The sequence below is a fragment of the Corvus moneduloides genome, chromosome 2, assembly GCF_009650955.1.
Source record: "Corvus moneduloides isolate bCorMon1 chromosome 2, bCorMon1.pri, whole genome shotgun sequence".
NCBI classification, from domain to species: Eukaryota; Metazoa; Chordata; class Aves; order Passeriformes; family Corvidae; genus Corvus; species Corvus moneduloides.
Genome location: NC_045477.1, coordinates 104,152,895 through 104,170,447, shown reverse-complemented (window position 1 = coordinate 104,170,447; position 17,553 = coordinate 104,152,895). Strand labels below are relative to the sequence as shown.

At 38.3% G+C, this 17,553-nt stretch overlaps 1 protein-coding gene across 5 annotated transcripts in view; it reads left to right on the top strand.

Annotated features, from left to right (window-relative positions):
• The window catches only part of ARHGAP6 (Rho GTPase activating protein 6), a 316,497-nt gene that overhangs the window by 282,386 nt on the left and 16,558 nt on the right, over nucleotides 1-17,553 (top strand). For all 5 annotated transcript variants that reach the window (XM_032100634.1, XM_032100635.1, XM_032100636.1 and 2 more), the window contains exons 4-8: nucleotides 2,493-2,749; nucleotides 6,668-6,863; nucleotides 9,903-9,958; nucleotides 13,632-13,782; nucleotides 15,001-15,149. In XM_032100634.1, the coding sequence (XP_031956525.1) occupies nucleotides 2,493-2,749; nucleotides 6,668-6,863; nucleotides 9,903-9,958; nucleotides 13,632-13,782; nucleotides 15,001-15,149 (809 nt within the window). The remainder of the gene's footprint in view (nucleotides 1-2,492; nucleotides 2,750-6,667; nucleotides 6,864-9,902; nucleotides 9,959-13,631; nucleotides 13,783-15,000; nucleotides 15,150-17,553) is intronic.

Sequence of the window (17,553 nt, the reverse complement as noted above, 5' to 3'; positions counted from 1 at the left end):
GAAGAGTGGTGGATAGAACATGCTCCCTTGCCACCACAGCCCATGGTGCAAGCACACACACACATTTTGGTGGGAACTTTAGGCTGTCAGCAGTCTGCAGAGGGGGAACTGATTCTCTCAATTTCAACAAATGAGCAAAAAGTTTCTGGGTTTGCCAACTCTTTAATGTAATTACCACTGCCAGCCAGCACCACTACCATCTGTATTTAGTCTGAAATTCAGCCAGTTGGTTTTCATCCAGTTCCACATCTCTGCCAGGCATTGCGAAATCAAGGAAGTGGTTCATGAGGTCCTCTGAGAAGGCCTACATCAGAGCAACCTGGAGTAGAGGCTTATTGTCCTTTCTCTGGCCCACACTGAGTAAGAGCAGTTAAAAACCTGGAATCCCACACCTGAGAGTTTCCAAGGAGGGCCAACGCCTACCTCAAAATACCAGCCTTTACATATTGAAGTCAGGAAAAGGGTCATTTTAATAAAAAATTCTTTTAATGAAGCAGTGCTCAGATCTTGTCTCCTGCTGATCTTGCTCCAGTTGATGTAGGATTAATGGCATCAACATGCTGTTGGGCATCACATGAGCCCAGTACTCCTGCCCTCTCCCAATCTAAAGCATAAGCAGCTCTGAGCCAAACCAGAGAAATACACTGTTTTCAGGATTTAATTTGTCTCAGTGGCTTTTCTCAGGAAATGTTGTAGAAGGACAAATAAAAAAAGGGGTGCTGGGAGTACAACAAAGCACCCAGTTAGACAACCAGAAGGGGACACCTGTTGCATATGTGCATTTCAAATTTGTCATCTTAAATGTTCATTAGTAAGATAATTCAGAACAATCAAAAAATTTAATATTAATACTGTCATAATTTTGTAGACACATGCTGCTTGAGTATAGGAGGGAAAGGTCTAACTGAACTCCTGGAACTGGCAATCCCTGCATTGCTTGATATCTGTGTGATGATCTTTCTTGTCCTAAATTAAATGCAGATGGTTTTAGATGTCATTCTACTCATAGGTCACCTCCAGAGTTGCTTGATATATGAGGCTCTGCTTCCTGATTTAGTTTTTGTCTGGCCACCAAAGTTAATTTGTGTCTTAACATTTCATGCTTCTAAAGAGCAGGAATGTTTCTACCAAATCAGAACAACAGACTCTTGTTTCTTTAGTGTGATAGACTAGTAGTGTCCTCATTCAAGATTCTTAAAATACCCTCTTCTTTTCAGTGATACAATTTGGAAGTGTCATCAAAGACCAGATACAATTTGGAAGTGTCATCAATGACCTAGTTAGACTTAAAATCCCAGAAGGAATTTTGGCCTTTAATTATTAGCACAATTGTGGCAAAAGAGAAGTATAGTATATAAGAATTTTTCTTTGTGCTTCCTTTTTTTTATAATTCCTCTTTTGATGCTTAAAAATTTGATTTTAATCTCTGGTGTTTTATTTATTCCTGGTATGAGCAGGTCTGAAGCTGGAACCTAGTAGAAGTTGCACTCATTTTCACCAGGGTGAATAACATCAATAGTTACTTTTTCATTTCTTTTGAGGACAAACCAGCTCTAGTTGGAAATCTGTCTTACTGGCTTTGCTTCTGCTAATCTCAGATAAGTCTGATTTGAAAATAAATGAGAATTTGATTGTTAGTTGCTGACTGATTCACTGTAAAACATTTTCCTATTTTGTAAAATACTTAAGCATTTTACTTTGAGACCTGTGGCATATGCTGGTTTTGTACATTACAATTATATTGATGCGGGGTGGGATTATGTTCTTTTTGTTAATTGCGACAAACATGTTCTCTTGTGTTTCCATGTGTCCCTGGTTTTTTTATTGTTACAAAGTATTTGCAAAGTTATTGTATTGTTTATACTGATATGCCACTGTTAAACAGGTTTAATCTTACCAGTATTTAAAAGAGTATAGTTCTTGTATAAATTTAAAACCATATCCTTGATGGCTTAGTCTGAATAGTGAATGTACTTCGAAGGTCTCTGCACAAGTAGATTCATACTCCTCTGAACTGTAGTGAAACCTGTGCATGTGCCAGTACCCCTTGACTCTGGTGCCCTACAGAATTTATGAGAAAGGAGCCTGGTGAAGGGATCTGAAACATTAGAGAGAGAGCTCTGGCACAGTCCAGCGAGGCTCCCCAGTCTCAGGATGGTTACCAGAGCTTCTGATGCCCCTCTGCACCATCTGTGTGTAACCAGAAGTGCCCAACTTCAGTTACTTTTGGTGGAAGTTAACATCTTAGTTAGATCTGATTTCAAATGATTTTCCAAGATTCTGTGCAGTATATCTTGCATGATGTGACTTGAAACAGGATTCAGATACCATGGGCTACAATTACCTGGCACTGTTGTTATTATTCAGTCCAATACTTCATTGGAATTTAAAGGGACTTCAGATTTCTTAACAACTTAACAGTTAGTTCTTTTTGTACTAAATAAGCATTCAGATGTTTGGTAAATATTAGCATTTTCTTCTTGTTGTTGCAGAATTTATTCCCCAGGCTTTTGGAATGCCTTTGTCTCAAGTGATTGCTAATGACCGGGCCTACAAGCTCAAGCAAGACTCTCAGAGAGAAGAGCAAAAAGATGTTTCAGATTTCGTGGCCTTTCTGTTGCCATTTGGAACTAAAAGACAGAACAAAGAACTTTCAAGCAGTAACTCATCTCTCAGCTCAACCTCAGAAACACCGAATGAATCCACTTCTCCTAACACACCTGAGCCAGCGCCACGAGCAAGGAGACGTGTAAGTAGACACATCACAATGGGCTGTGTGACAGTAGGTCCAGAGCTGGACCAGGAAAAACCTCTGTGTGTGGACTGTGGAATATTTTTTTGTTATGTTTGAATAGTGAGGTTTTTTCAGGTGGAAGTCAGCCTCATCAACATCAGGAAACTCTTAACTGTAGTGGGAGTCTTCTTTTGCTGATGCTGGTCGGAAAAGATCATACAAGTTCTGCAGGTCTGTTACAGATCGCAAAGAGGCAGAGAGATTATCTAGAAGTTTTCCTGTTTGCTCCCTTTATCGACCTTCTTCTGTCGAAGTCTTTTAGATTTAACAAATTCCATCTGTCTTCAACCTAATTTTTTCAGCAGGGGAAGACTAAACTTAGGTGTTTGATATTTATAGGTATACTTATCTTAATCTAGCTCTAAATTGATAATAAATCTAACTATTAATCCCTTTCCTAATATTAATAAAAATCCTTATGGTCTAACCCTCATCACATCCTCTGGTAAGTAAGGAGTTGTCAGACTAGATTTGTACCAGGGTCTTTGAAGGATGTTTTTGCATGCAGGCTATGAAGATGCCTGTGACAGCAGAACACAGTGTGGTGGTTTTAGGTTGAATATTAAGCTACATGTAAAATTGACCGTTTTTTAGCATAATTCTGTTCCTTGTAAGTAAATTTTATGCTCTGAACTTTCCAGTTCTACAGTTAGTAATAGTAGTAATTTTTTTTTTCTATTGTTACCATGGAATAGAGGTTCTAGACTTAACTGCTTTTTGGTTTCATTTGCAGTGGAGGGACAAAAATTTGCATAATAAAAGACTTTGAATAAAACCACTTTTAAGAAATCTGAGCAAGAATTGAGCTACAAGAACAGACTCTGGAAAATAAAAGATTTTCTTAGGAATCTCACCTTTCATACTTAGGATAAAACCTGCTTCATAGAAATTCTCTGTTGGGCTCTTCAAACCAGGGTTTAAGAGGGGTAGGTCTGGAGTAAATTGCAAGTTGAGAGAAGGCAGAAAGTGGGTCATGGGGCTCTTTGTTTCTCTAGCTGCCAGCTGAAGTGTCTATATTCTGTCTGCAAATAGCTGAAAACATGATGTTTGCAGTCTTGTATATGCATTAATGCACATCTGTTGATCTGTGCAAACCATGTAAACAGGCATTTGTGTTTACACAAAAGTGCAAAGTAACTTGACTAAGTGTGATGGGAAACTCATGAACTTTCAGAATTTGGCAGTCAGTGACAAAAAATAAAAATTCACTGTATGCACTCATGGGCTTCAGAACCTTTTTTCATAGGAGGGAAAGATAACTCATGTGTCCAGAGGTGAGCCATCTGCTGTTCTTTTCATGAAGTGTGATAAGATTTCTGCATTTGACCAGTGAGCAAGCAGAAGGATCATGGATCCTTTGGTCCATCCATAGAGCTCCATCAGGACCAAGTTCCTAGAAGCTGAGGGAGGGTTTTGCTTGTTTCGGTTTTTTGCATGGTTGGTTTTAGGTTTGGTTTTTTTTTTGTCAATACTGGCATTGCATCTTTCAGAGTACTGAATTGGAGCCTTTAGTCCATAGCCATGAGGATGCAGTAGGACATGGTTCACCTACAGAGAAGAAAGAGTAGACTAAGCTGGGCAGTGTGACATGAGGGAGCTGGCATTTTCTCTAGGGAGTTAACTTAGCTAATGAACTTTATGAATTGTCAATTATTTAACATTAATATCAACTCATTTCCCATATGTTGTCTGTCTTCATAATTCTGTTTATCAGTATGCTTACTCCTCTCCCCTGAGCTTATTTAGGGGATGGTCAGGAAGCCTGCACTTATCTTTTATCTCTTGAGCACCATTGCACTGTTTGTCTCTTCTCCACTGTTCCTCAGCAGTCAGGTAGGTCTGTCTGAGCCCAGACTAATAGGTCTGGCTGAGTTTGATCAGCTGGATCGGTGGAGTATGTTGGTAATGCTTTCCTGTGCACTTTGTAGAATCAGAGCTGGCCTGGACTTGGTATTGCCAAGCAGTGACTTCAGTCACTGAGCTCAAGGTCACTCTTCCTAAAGCCAGCTCAATGTGCCAGTTAATCCACAACTTTGATAAAATGCCCAAGGACAACGTCGAACTGACTGTATTTGCATCTATTTTAGGGATCTGAATCCGACTTAAGTGACTCTGATAATGATTCATGAGGTGAGGATGCTTTACAGACAGGAAAGGACCAGTAAAGGCAGGGTATAAAGGAGGGCACCTGTCACACAGGGGCTGCAGTGGTGAGGATGGTGTTAGGATTTTCAGTGTCAATCGATTCATTTGATGTTTGGAATGCCAAACTCTTAAATAAAACAAAATCAAAAAACCATTCAGTTGGAATTTTACACGCATGGATCATAGCCAGAGGTTCTTGTTTGGTTTGGAGGGTTTCTTTGTTTGTTTGTTTTGTTTCCTGTTGGCAGGAAATGGCAAAGGGAATCAAGCAGAGAGACATCAGAAATAAAGGTCAAAAGTTGCATTCTGAAGGATCTAGTAATTATTTACAGTAATGTGGGTAAAAAACAAAAATCTAAAAAACTTCACTGTATTTCATTTATACATCTATCATGAGTTACAAGAAACAGAACTATAGCTGGTAAGTTAAATGGGTTTTTTTTAAAAGATATTATGAACTAGAAATTTATCAATGAATTTGAAATCTCGGTGGACTTTTTGTGAGTTTCGCCTATGAGCTGGAAATCTTCATGAAGTTCAGTTGGCTAGGTTGATGGAACAAAATACTTCTGGAGCTTGAAATTCCCTTGAAGGCAATTGAACAGCTCTCATTTAATAGATATAGAGCTCTGACTAGCAGTCTATAAATTACCTGTTAGCAGAACAGTGTGCTTTTAACAGACTATAGTCATCAGCAAAGTTTTGAGTAGGAATTTACATTTTCTTTATTATTTCTTATGATGACATGCTGCATACCTGTACAGTACATTTTATGGTAAAATTTATTCTTTGTTTGAGAAAGAAAGAAAAAAAATTGTTTACAACAGATATTTTTAATAGGAATAAAACCTGAAGTTTTTCTTTCTGTTTTATTATTATTTGTAAGCCTACATGTCCCCTAGTATGTTTTCACCTCATAAGTTCAAGAACAATTGAGAGAAATTATAATTTTGAAGTAACAATAATCTTGTGGTTTGAAAAAAAAGTCGTGTTTTTCAAGTGTGAACACTGAAACATGCCATAAACCTCCTGCTGCTTGTGCTGCTTTATATTTTACAGACTGCTTGAACTTCTGCACCTTGCTGTAATCCAAACCTAGCTTTCAAAGCTTTCATTGGAATTTTAATGATTTTAAAATATTAATATAAGTGAAGTAGAAATATTTTAAAAATATTACCCCTCAACTTCTCAGGTGTATCTTTATTCTGTGATAATGTGGGGTTATTTCAAACTCCATAGTTGTATGTATTTCTGATATTAACTGTTAACTGTATATGGTGTATGGTTGTAAATCATTTTGCATAAGTTTCACTGATACAATGGTCCAAGCTACAGAAGAAGTAGTCAGTAAGATTTAAAAATATCTGTATATCTCCAGGCACATGGACAGGGTACTGCTGAGGTGCACTCAGAGACCGTGATTCATCCTTGCCCTGCAGTATGTGCAGGCTTTCAACAGTAAAAAGATGGAGTAAGCGAGTGGAAAGCTTTTAGTTTTTTCAATATTTTAATTCCTTGCAATGTGATAAGAATAACATTGGTACCATTGTGATTTTTCCATCCATTGCACTGGTATTATAACTTCGTTAATTTATAAAAATGTTGTAGCAAATTGTATTTTTATATTAGTTTGTATAAAATGCAGGTAGGCAAAAGTCTTTGTTGGATGTCCTGTGATGCTGAGATTTCTGCAGCCCTACTGATTATTTGTGTGTGTGTATTTCACAGGGTGCGATGTCTGTGGACTCTATTACAGACCTTGATGACAATCAGTCAAGATTGTTGGAGGCTCTCCAGCTCTCTTTGCCAGCAGAAGCCCAGAGCAAGAAAGAAAAGGCAAGAGATAAGAAACTAAGCCTGAACCCTATTTACAGGCAGGTTCCCCGGCTTGTAGATAGTTGCTGCCAGCACTTGGAAAAGCACGGTAAGAATATTTTGTTTTCCCAGGAGTGGCAGATGTATTTTTACTATAATATAAATAAATGCCTATTTTGAGAAGCAAGTACATGCTTCCATTTTCAAGAACATCTTTGAAAACTAGACATTTTCCCTCCTGTTTTGCCTCTTGCTAAAAATACTCTCTCACAAGTAATTACTTACATGATAACTTCCCAAACTAAAGATCTATGCTAAATGCTTGTAAACTGGCCCATAGAGCACAGGGATAGAGGCTTTTCTTGGGGGTCACTCATCTTGTACTGGGGTGCTCAGCTCTGCAGAAATGGCTCTTCACACCCCACAGGTTTACCTGTACCTTCAGAGTGAAAAGTCTAAAATGTGCCAGTCAGTCTGGAGTCATTCTTCACAACCAGTGGATCTTAAGGTGTGAGAGCTAAATGAACTATTTATACTGTAGTGCAAGACTTTTGATATTTGAAGATGGAGGCTCAGAATAAGAAAGAATTCCATGCTAAATATATATTAAGCTCCAAGAAGCCTCTTCCTATTCATTGCAAGGCTTGAAGGCTGAATACTCAGTTTGTCTCTGGCTTGATTCCTCCTGACCAGCCTCAGGCTCAGGCCTGCTCTCTCCGAAGGAAATTACAGACTCCTGCCAGTATTCTTCTCATGTGTTCGTGATTTTCCAGACACAAACCTCCCACAGCTTTACATAATGCAGAAACAATAGTCAATCTAGGTATCTGCTCACCATTTCTGCCAATGTATCTTAGTCTTGTAAAGTTTGTTAATGATAATTGAAATAACTTGGCCACAGCAAGATAGAGTTATCACATGGCCAGATAATCAACAAACCATAAAATAATGGTGATTGCAACAGCAAATGATGTATTTGATGCTAATTTCACCAGAAAGAAATAATTTACTGACTGAATGAAAGGCTTTTGCAGATGAGGGACTGCAATTCAAACAACAATGCTGAGCTTTCACAATTCATAGTTGAAAACTTACAAATGTATCAAGGAACACGGCAAAAGATAGTCACTGTTAGTCTTTTACAGAGATTAGATACCATGGCTGACAAGTATGGGATGATTAAGTTTGAGATGAATGACTTCCATCCCTTTAAACAAAGGTAGCTGAGTTTGGAGAACATAAAAGTATCTGAGTCAGCCAAAAAAGCCATCCAGCTAAGTATCATTTGGATGCTGTGATTTTATGTCACTTGATCATCTGTGATAAAATTTTTAATCCTCTTAACCCACTGCCATAACAAAGATTCTTTTCTATGTGATGCTCTGTATGAAAATACTTGCCTTACATTGAAGTTTCCCTTTAAGGGAAATTTATGATGGGTTATTGTGCATTGTTTAAGAGTAAACTGTAATATACTACCTTGCAATAATCTGATATCATCTGGTGCACATTCTTCAATTTAACCTGCTGTCCACAAGACAGTCATTGGAACTGAGAGAAATTAAAGGTGGTAGAAGATGGACCCTGTACCAGTATCATTCTAGGCTGTATGATGGACCGAGCTGCTGATTCTGAAAATACTTACTTGTATGCATAAGTCCTTTAGGTCGATTTTTCAGCAACAAATCACCAGCAGTTTCTGATGAATGCTTTAAAGGATAATTTTGAACATTATGTAACAAAAAATGGTTCTGTTTTTAGACATAAAAGTCCCTGTCCTTGTTCATCTTCCCTATTTTCCCTGGGATCATGTCCCAGAGATATAAAGGCCTGACTTTCTGTAGACCTGCAGTGTAGAACAAGCACTGAATGTCTGTGTAGGAATGGGTAACCAGCCTGCAGGCTTTGCCCCATGGGTGTGTCTCCATCTCAGATGATTCCCTGCCAGTGTTCTAGGGTTTACTGAATGATAGCCCATGAATGTAATTTTCTATTAACCAAAGAAAGAAGATTTTAAAAAGGTGTTATGTTGAGACTAAAAACTAAAAAGCAGAATCCTATCTGAATTTCTCTGACAAAGATGTGCAACTCCAAACACTGCTCAGGGTGACACATCTCCAGCAAGCAAGTGTAGCCTAATGGCTGTCAAAAGGCATTTGTTTCACAAGGTAATTTTGCATCTCCTGTATGTCAGTAGAGATGAGAGCTGCAGAGTCGCCCTTTTTAGACCATAAACTTCCAAGCTTATAGGTAATTTCATCCCTTTTGCAAAAATGTATGACCATGTAAAATTATATTATTTACACAGCTCCTTAAGGCTCTAAAATTTCCACTCACATTGTCATTGCTAAAGACCATGTCACCTCTCAAATTTTTCAGGTCTCATTAGTCTGCAAGATATGTCCATTTGAGAACCATTTGTTGTATGTGTAGTGGCTTTCTACAGGGTTAAAAGGTTTGAACTGATTTCTTATGAAATAGCAGGCAACACCAATTTCCTAATTAGTTTAAGTCTAAATGACACACTTCTGTACTTTCCCTGAAGTACAACAATGCTTCTTTATAGCTTTCCCTCTGTTTAATAGCTGTTCCTACCTTATAAACTGCACACAACTCCCAGTTAAAGTTCTTCCCTCTCATAGTCTGCCTGAGTGCCCTATTTATGTACCTTTGAAGGAAACTCTCAACTTTGTCTTGACAGGCACTTTAGAGCTGGTGAGTAACCCCAAATACCAACTGCTTCCTATATCCAAAGACACAGCTCAGTGCCCATGTATTTAGTTGTTATACTGCCTGTTCCCTTTGATGTCAGTCCTGAAATTACACCTTCAAACCCTGAGTAGTGCCTCAGTCTCTGCATACCTCTGTTTCTCATAGCAGTGGCACTACCAAAGTGGCATCACCAGACATGTCACAGAGATGCCATTTTGCAGATTAAGTGTGATCCTTAAAAACCACAGTGGATGGCTTCTTAATCAAAACCGAATATTGCCTCAACATCGTAAGTACAAGTTTGTGGAGAAATATGTTCCTTTTTTTTTTTTTTTAATTCTTTTAAGTACACACATAGTCAGAATGCTTTGGCTCAATGCGATTTTCAGGAGAATATTAAACAATAAAACAGTGCTATGATGTGTTACACTTGCAGGTCTCCAGACAGTAGGAATATTCAGAGTTGGAAGCTCAAAAAAGAGAGTAAGACAGGTGAGTGGATTGGATATGGTATGATACAAATAAATCTGATTCCTTTTGTTGTGATTTCTTCCCCATCTGTAGTATGGTGAAATTTAGGCTTTCTGGGTCAGTGACTTCATTGGTTTTTTGATGGCTCATAACAGACATTTCCAGTATCTTTTACATCTGGTGAAATCCTTGTCAGGTTCTCAGCAGGTTAACAGTCTCTGTATGTTTTGCTCTGCAAAAGTAGCACAGGGTTGGAGATCCAAATAAACTACAGTGAAGAAATTTTCCAAAGGTCACACTGCAGGGAAAAAAAAATCTTGGCTGTTCGTTTCATCTCAGAAACAGCTGAAGCTCCCAAAGTAACTCAAACTGTAAATCTCTTTTGGAAAACTGACGGTATGAGAAAGCATGCAAGTACAGAACAATTTCCTTGACCCTAAGATTGCTGCTCCTAAATGTTACCTTTCTTTTACCCTTGCTAGACTTCAAGGTCAGAGCAGACCCTTCCAAGTCTTAGTCTCAGCCAAATGATGAAAAAGCAAAGACAGCATACAATTAAGTTCCAGAGACAAAGTCAAGTGCTAGGAGGTATTACCTCCTAGGTATACCTACCTAGATATTGCACTGTCATTCCCAGAAGCTGGGAATACTTGTTGAATTAGAGCAGTGGAGAACAGTGGATAGTGTTTGCATAAGGAGGGAATAAAAAGTTACAGGAAAATACCCCTCCCAGGAAGTATAAGACAAAAAACACCAAACAGAAAAAAAACCAAAAGAAAGCTTGACTGTATCTGATCCCAGAAGTTATAGTTCTTTGCAAAAAGTTGCAAAAACTTCACAGTGTAATGTTTTATCATTCTGGGAAGTTACCTTGAATGGCTAAACTGAATTGATTTTGGCTGGTAGGACAGTATAGCCTACTGATTTGTAGCTCGTAGCTCATTCTCCAGCAGTTCCTATTCCTGAGTAGCTGGTGTAACACCAAACTAAAAAAACATCTGCAGAGGCAGTTTTCAGATAAACACTGAACTAGATAAAGTATTGAAGTTGCCTCACATTTGCATTGCAAGCTTCAGTGTCAAAACATATATTATCATTTAGGGGTGAGTACAATTGCATCATATGTCTGGGGAAAAAGCAGAACGCTTCTATCATGTACTTGTAAACTAAGCCTTCCTTTGATCATCAATAACTTTCACCACTTTTATTCTGTTTTCAAAAGGTGAGGAAATCAAGAGATTTGGGTATCTATGTTTTTTATTACATGGACTAATTTATTGAACTAGGTAAATTGATATATTTCATTAAACAACAAGGAAGCATGAGTTTGGCCCTTGTAGTTACAGTAATAAATGCTGTCAACATGAACACATGGGAAAGTCTGGATTCAATTAAAATTCCACTCATTTTCTGAACCACAGAAAGCCAAACCCAGCACTCAGATTTTGGTGTGCTTTTGCAGCTGTTCATTAGTTTTTCTTGTGTAGAAAGTAAACATATTTTGTTTTCCTTCCTTCCCTAGTTAGAAAATGTCCTGTTTCAACTGTAGTTTGTTGCAGTAAATACATAAATAAGTAGATGCATGTGCCATTGGGGTTTTTGATTGGTGAGCAGGAAGAGAAAATCCAGAACGTGTGCATCTCCTGCAAACCTCCTCCTTCATGTTCTCTGGGGTGTAGGACAAAGATTCCTGAGCTCATGTTGACTCAAGGTGGTAGGTCTGGTGCATCAGGATGCCAGGTACCGTCGTTGTGCCCAGAACAGATGCTCGAGCAGAGCATTGTTGCCAAGGTTGGGGTGGGCAACTGTCAATACTGGGCCTGATGACATTGTGGAAGCTTCAACCCTGAGGATGAAGAGTGAAATAGCTGGAGCTCTGTTCTCCTATCCCCTGTTCCAGCACAGATGTCCTCATCTCTCATATCATAAGATTCAATGGATGTTGTTGTTCACCAGCTGTATCTTTGAAAAGTCTGAAAGCTTTCCATGTGAATGGAGTCTGAAAGACTGAAAGTTGAAACTTACAATATAAGGTTTTAACAGCCTTGATAACTGGGCCTGAAATGTGGCCACATCTCACCAAAACTTCTATGATATTTTGCTTCTTATGACATTTCTCTAGGTCTCACAGGATATCAGGTCAGAAGTGCCATATTCAAGACTGTAACAGCAGTTTATGATTTAGACAGCTATTTGGGAAGTCTGAATTCCTGATGCAGTGCTAATCTGTTTCTTCAGCTGCTTTTGAGCAATAAGTGCAGAAACAATCTTCTGGGTTGAGGTAATTTATGGTGCTCCACAGGGATGTTCTGCATTCATTACCAGTCTGGAGAGTAGAATTAAGCTGGGCATGAAGTCCCCAAGTTGGCACTGGAAAATTCTTGACCATAAATCAAAGAATAATACTAGGTAAAAAACATATTGTGGTCTTCATAGCATAATTATTCATGATTAGTAATGACTGATACCAATAATGTTAAAAGTAATCTTAATAAATGAGAATGGAGGCTGTGGTTTTTAGTGAATACCTTTCACACTCATTATGAAAGCACATCTCAGCTGAAAATGCAGGATTTGCACACTGAACACACTGAGGATAGATTTGCATGTGATGAAGATTTGCCACAAACTACCACAGGTATATAGTTTGCTTGTGACTTAGCTTCTTTCCTCTCTGGTGTGTTTGTAATATTCCTGGTGAATAAACCTGATTTATAAGAGTTTAGCTGTAATCACTCTGTTTATAAGATTTATAAGATTTAGCTGTAATCACTCTGTGAGAAGATTAAGTGTGATATCGTGATACCTCATAATGTTAGCAAAGGTACAATTTTTTTCTAGGAAATAGTTTTAAAACGTCTTGACTGTTTTCAAAATGAAAAGAGAGTAAAAGGTGAAGCTGTCAGCTTGAGGAAAGTATTCTGCTCTTGATGCTGGAAAATCTGTCCAGAAGGGCAGGCTTTTATCTTTTCATAAAGTATCTTGGATTTGGGAGAGGGTTTTCTTCTGCCTTTGGGAAGTGTGATGCCTTTGAATTATACAGAAGTTGGCTGAGGACCAAGGTGGGGAAAAAAACCCCAGCAATACCTTGTAATGGTATTAGTTTGTGAACTCCATAATGATGATCACTTAATGAGTGTAACTAAATTAGGAAGGCAGAACAAAGTGTGTTGTAGGAAAGCTGTGAAGTCTTAGTGAACCTGTGTGCTTGCTGCCTATCTGAATGACAAGAGAAGTGTGAATTTGGTAGATATTAACATGATCTTATTAATAATATTTTTGTACAAAATCATAAATGTTATGACATGCAATTTTAGTCTTTCTTGTTCCAGGGATAATGCAGTAAGGTGGTATAAGAGCCTGTCTTGTAGTTTTCCTTATTCTGTCTGGTTTCTGCTTTTGTTATGAATCTTGCATTTCTGCAAAAATTATACTTGGATACATGTTTTCATACAAGAGTGTCATACATTAGTTGGGAAAAAAATTGTATTTTATTACAATCTGGTACAAACGTTTTGTATCATGGAATAAGCAGCAGTTAGACATGAATTACATCTTTGACCTTACCAAAGACTAGTCATGCTCAATCTTGAAAGTGAAAATGAGTAAGCTTACTCCTTAAAAGATTTTCTGTGTTGGGATGTATTAATTGGGACAATAAGTGACTGTGGTTTTCTCTCGTGATCTTTTTCAGTTACGTGAAGAGTTTGACCGAGGCATAGATGTTGTATTAGATGAAGAGCACAGCATTCATGATGTTGCTGCCTTGTTAAAGGAATTTCTGCGTGACATGCCTGACCCACTTCTTACCAGAGAACTTTATACACCTTTCATCAACACTCTCTGTGAGCTTTACAGCATCTTGATTTATCAATTTTGAAAAGCTAATTTGTTTAAATTCTTTCATCTCTACTAATAGCCTTCTTTTATTCTGTTCCTTTAATGCTCTAGCCTTGATTTGCTCCAAATATTTGTATAGTACACTATAAAGAATATAGTATATTCTAATATACAATAGTATATATATAAAAAATATAATATATGTATAATATAAATAATATAGTATATTATTTAGTATAAATTTACTGAGGTCTCTTCTTGGTTTTTATACTGTATAAGTATAATCCAGAAAACTAGAACAAGAAAGATTTCACTAGCTATACATATTTTTGCATTTGTAAGGATGGAATTCATGTTGTCTGTTAAAACCTGACCCTGTCATTGATCCAGCAGTACCAGCTTACAGACTGCCATTCGCGTGCTCGTATCTTAAAATTTTTAGATCTGTCCATGGACCAAAGTTCCAGCCTGGCTTCAAAAATTCAAGTTTTTTCATAGTTAATGGTCCTTAAAGCCGTGATATTAAGTACTCCCAATTGTGTTGCTTAAGACCCAAGTCCAGACTCTCAGAGATTTGGGAAAAAGTAAAGTTGAACCTTTCAAGCTTAAGCAGCTGCCTGGTGTGTGTTCTTCAGATGCTTTCTAGCCCTCATGTCTGAGATCCTGCCTCTGTCCCACTTTTGTCACTGGCTACCATTTAGATGCTAGATGGTTCAAGTGGTGGTGGTTGCAGAATGACCTTTATACCTCTGGGTATAAAGGTGTTGCTTTTCCAATCTCCCAGTACCTCTGCAAGATGAAAAATTTTAAGAAAACTGATTTAAAATGTCTGAAGCATAAACCTGACTGGAATGCTTGCCAGCTACTCTACATACCAGTAGCTATACCTAAATGAATGGAGTAAGTAGAAAAATAAGCAGAATATTTGAGTCCAGAAACACTGATGGACTATAAAATATGGATTTTACTCTCTTATAGGATGAGAAAAGATCCTATGAACTTGTGAGCAAAATGTTGACCAACTAAGGCAAAAATCCCGTAACAGTAGTAGTTATACTTCTGATGTTTCCTTGAAGTTTTCTCTTTTTCTTCTGACATTGTAAGGAAAATGATTCTTAAACAAAGCTATTCCAATACCTTCCTTTGGGATGGGAGCCGTATATTTGTTCTGCTTTTAGGTTAGTTGGAGTGATTTTCTTAGAACATATTTTTTCCCCTCTTAGTATTAGAGCCTGATGAACAGCTAAGCACCTTACAGCTTCTCATTTATCTTCTACCTCCTTGTAACTGCGATACCCTTCACCGGCTGCTGCAGTTCCTCTCCACAGTAGCTGGCCATGCAGAAGACACCAAAGACAAGGATGGCCAAGAGGTAAGTCCTGGTCACTTGTGTCCTTTGACTTTACTTAATTTGTGGTCTGAAAAGAGACCTTTAAAGCCTTGGAACGTACACAGTGGTGGCATACCCCTGAACAATAGGAGAGACTATCTATTAGCCTGCACTTCTACCATTTAGTTGTTTACTATGTTCTTAGGGCTATGAAAGTTTAATTTTTGTATGACCTAATCAGTAAAGCATCTACCACTTCCTTTGGGAGATTCACAGTGTACCAACCTTGCTGTTAAGAACATCTAATGTCATCCATCCTTCCCCCACTGCCTTGTTTTATCCTATTATATTCTATGGAAAAAGTACTCAGAAAAGGTCAGCATGCAAGAATATGCTTTTTCGTTTTCTTTTCACTCTCTGTTGTTGCTTTTTTATATGACCTTTGGACGTAGCAGTTCGCTTCTTTGTTCTCTTAGCTTCCTTGTGTGCACTGGGTAGTGAAAAATAAAAAACAGAGGACAGGAACTCCAGCTGTATCCTTGCAACTGACAGACCTCATCACTAGCTGGAGTCAGGGTTCATCTTTGCCTCTTTTCTTTTTGGCCGCCTTAACTGTTGCGGTCTGGGCTGGAGAGTTTGGTGTGCACTCACCCCACAGAGACAAGAATGCCTGCAGCTGTGGGGCTGAGCTCTAGCCCTGAGCATTCTCATATCTGCACCTGTGCCTATTCACGCTGGGGAAGACCTGAAAATCCAGGTTTCCCATTTCCTGCCAGGGAAGTGCTTGAACTAGAGTAGGCTGCTGTGTAAAGGGGGCTACTCTGTTAACTGAATAAAAATGGATATGGTCTGTCACTGCTTGACCAAATTGCACTGCTTTGTCCATGGAAGGACTTCTCACTCCTCTGAACTGCAGCAGAGACTGCTTCTGATGTTACTTCTGAGACTCTTTGGAAACTCCTAGAGAATTTTGTCTTCCAGATGGAAAATCCTGCTGGTTTTGTCAAATCTGGATGCCTTTTGCAGTTGTCCAATTTTAACAACTGGCACTTTGAAACATAGTTTTTTCAAATTTCTGCCTCAAGTCCTGATTTCCAGTTATTCTATCTTTACTGGTCCTAACTTCCAGTATTGTATGTGACTTCAAGGCCTATTTGACTTTTAAATCCACTTTAAATACTATTATTTTTGTTCTCAGCAAGGACTTGATAAAAAACTCTATCACTGTGATGGAAAGCATTTAGAAAGAGCAGCCTGTAACAGTTTTACTGTGCTTAAAAACACGTATAAGCCAGCTAAGGTCATGGTCCCTCTGGTCCTGCAAAGAATTCTCTGTTGGTTCAGGAATGTACCCAGGAGGATCTTATTGCAGGGCTAGGGGATGCTGCTTAACAGAGTTGATTTGGCTCAGCAGTTGTACATCAGCTTTGCCACAGGTATTTTGGCAAGGCAAATTTATGTAAGCTGTCTTGACAGTTCTGTAAGCATCAGGAATATTATGTGCAACTGGATACCTTTTATAGATAATACAGTATTCTGCTCACAATTTTTAAGGCTATTTATGAATAATTAAGTGAATAAAGGCATACAGGGCAAGCAAAAGTATTTTATCAGACTGTTTGCTATCACTGGAAGGAAAACAGCCAAGCTTTGGCATACAGGCCCTGTTCTTGATTTCTTTCAACAGCCCTTTTCTCATGAAGATGAAGATGGATGACTACCTTTATTACTCATTCAGTTAATTTCAGTGGAAATGTTTACAACATTTTTTAAGGATGCCCTGAGGCTGCCCTTAAGAAAAGGCTCACTGTACAAACAGTCTGTACATGCAGATCTGGGCACAGCCAGAGGCTGCCCCAGCACACATGTGCCTGTGCATCCGTGGTGGCTCAAAACTTGGACAGAGTTTAAAAAGCAGGTCACCTGAGAAACAGCTGGGTGCTCAGGGCTGTGCACATAAGGGAGTGTGCTGTTCTCACAGTCGTGCTGGGGTGAGTCTCTAAACAAAGAGCCAACATGTTTGCTGTGACTGCCTGTGCACCTACTTCGTACAGATGTCTTTCCAACATTAGGCAGTGCTCCTACCAATAAAAAGACAAGCTTTTTACTGGCATTTCTGGGCAGTCTAGTTAAGCTCTTTCAAAAATAAACCAGATGCAGTCAGTGCACTTTTAAGTTTGACTAGAGTATTCGGCGAATGATCAGCTACAAAAATATTTTAAAAATACTACTTTGAAAACATCTGTTTTGTACAACTCATTTCTTGAAATTCTGGTTTTATTACCTCTTTTTGGTCCCTATTTATGTCTTTTTTAAAAATTATTAGTTCAAATGACCTCTTCTTTTTACTTTGTTGAAGGAATAGAAGGGGAAAATAATAGTCTAATCACAAATATGACAATGAAATCTTTGCTGTAATAATGTATATGACATATTTTTCAGGTAA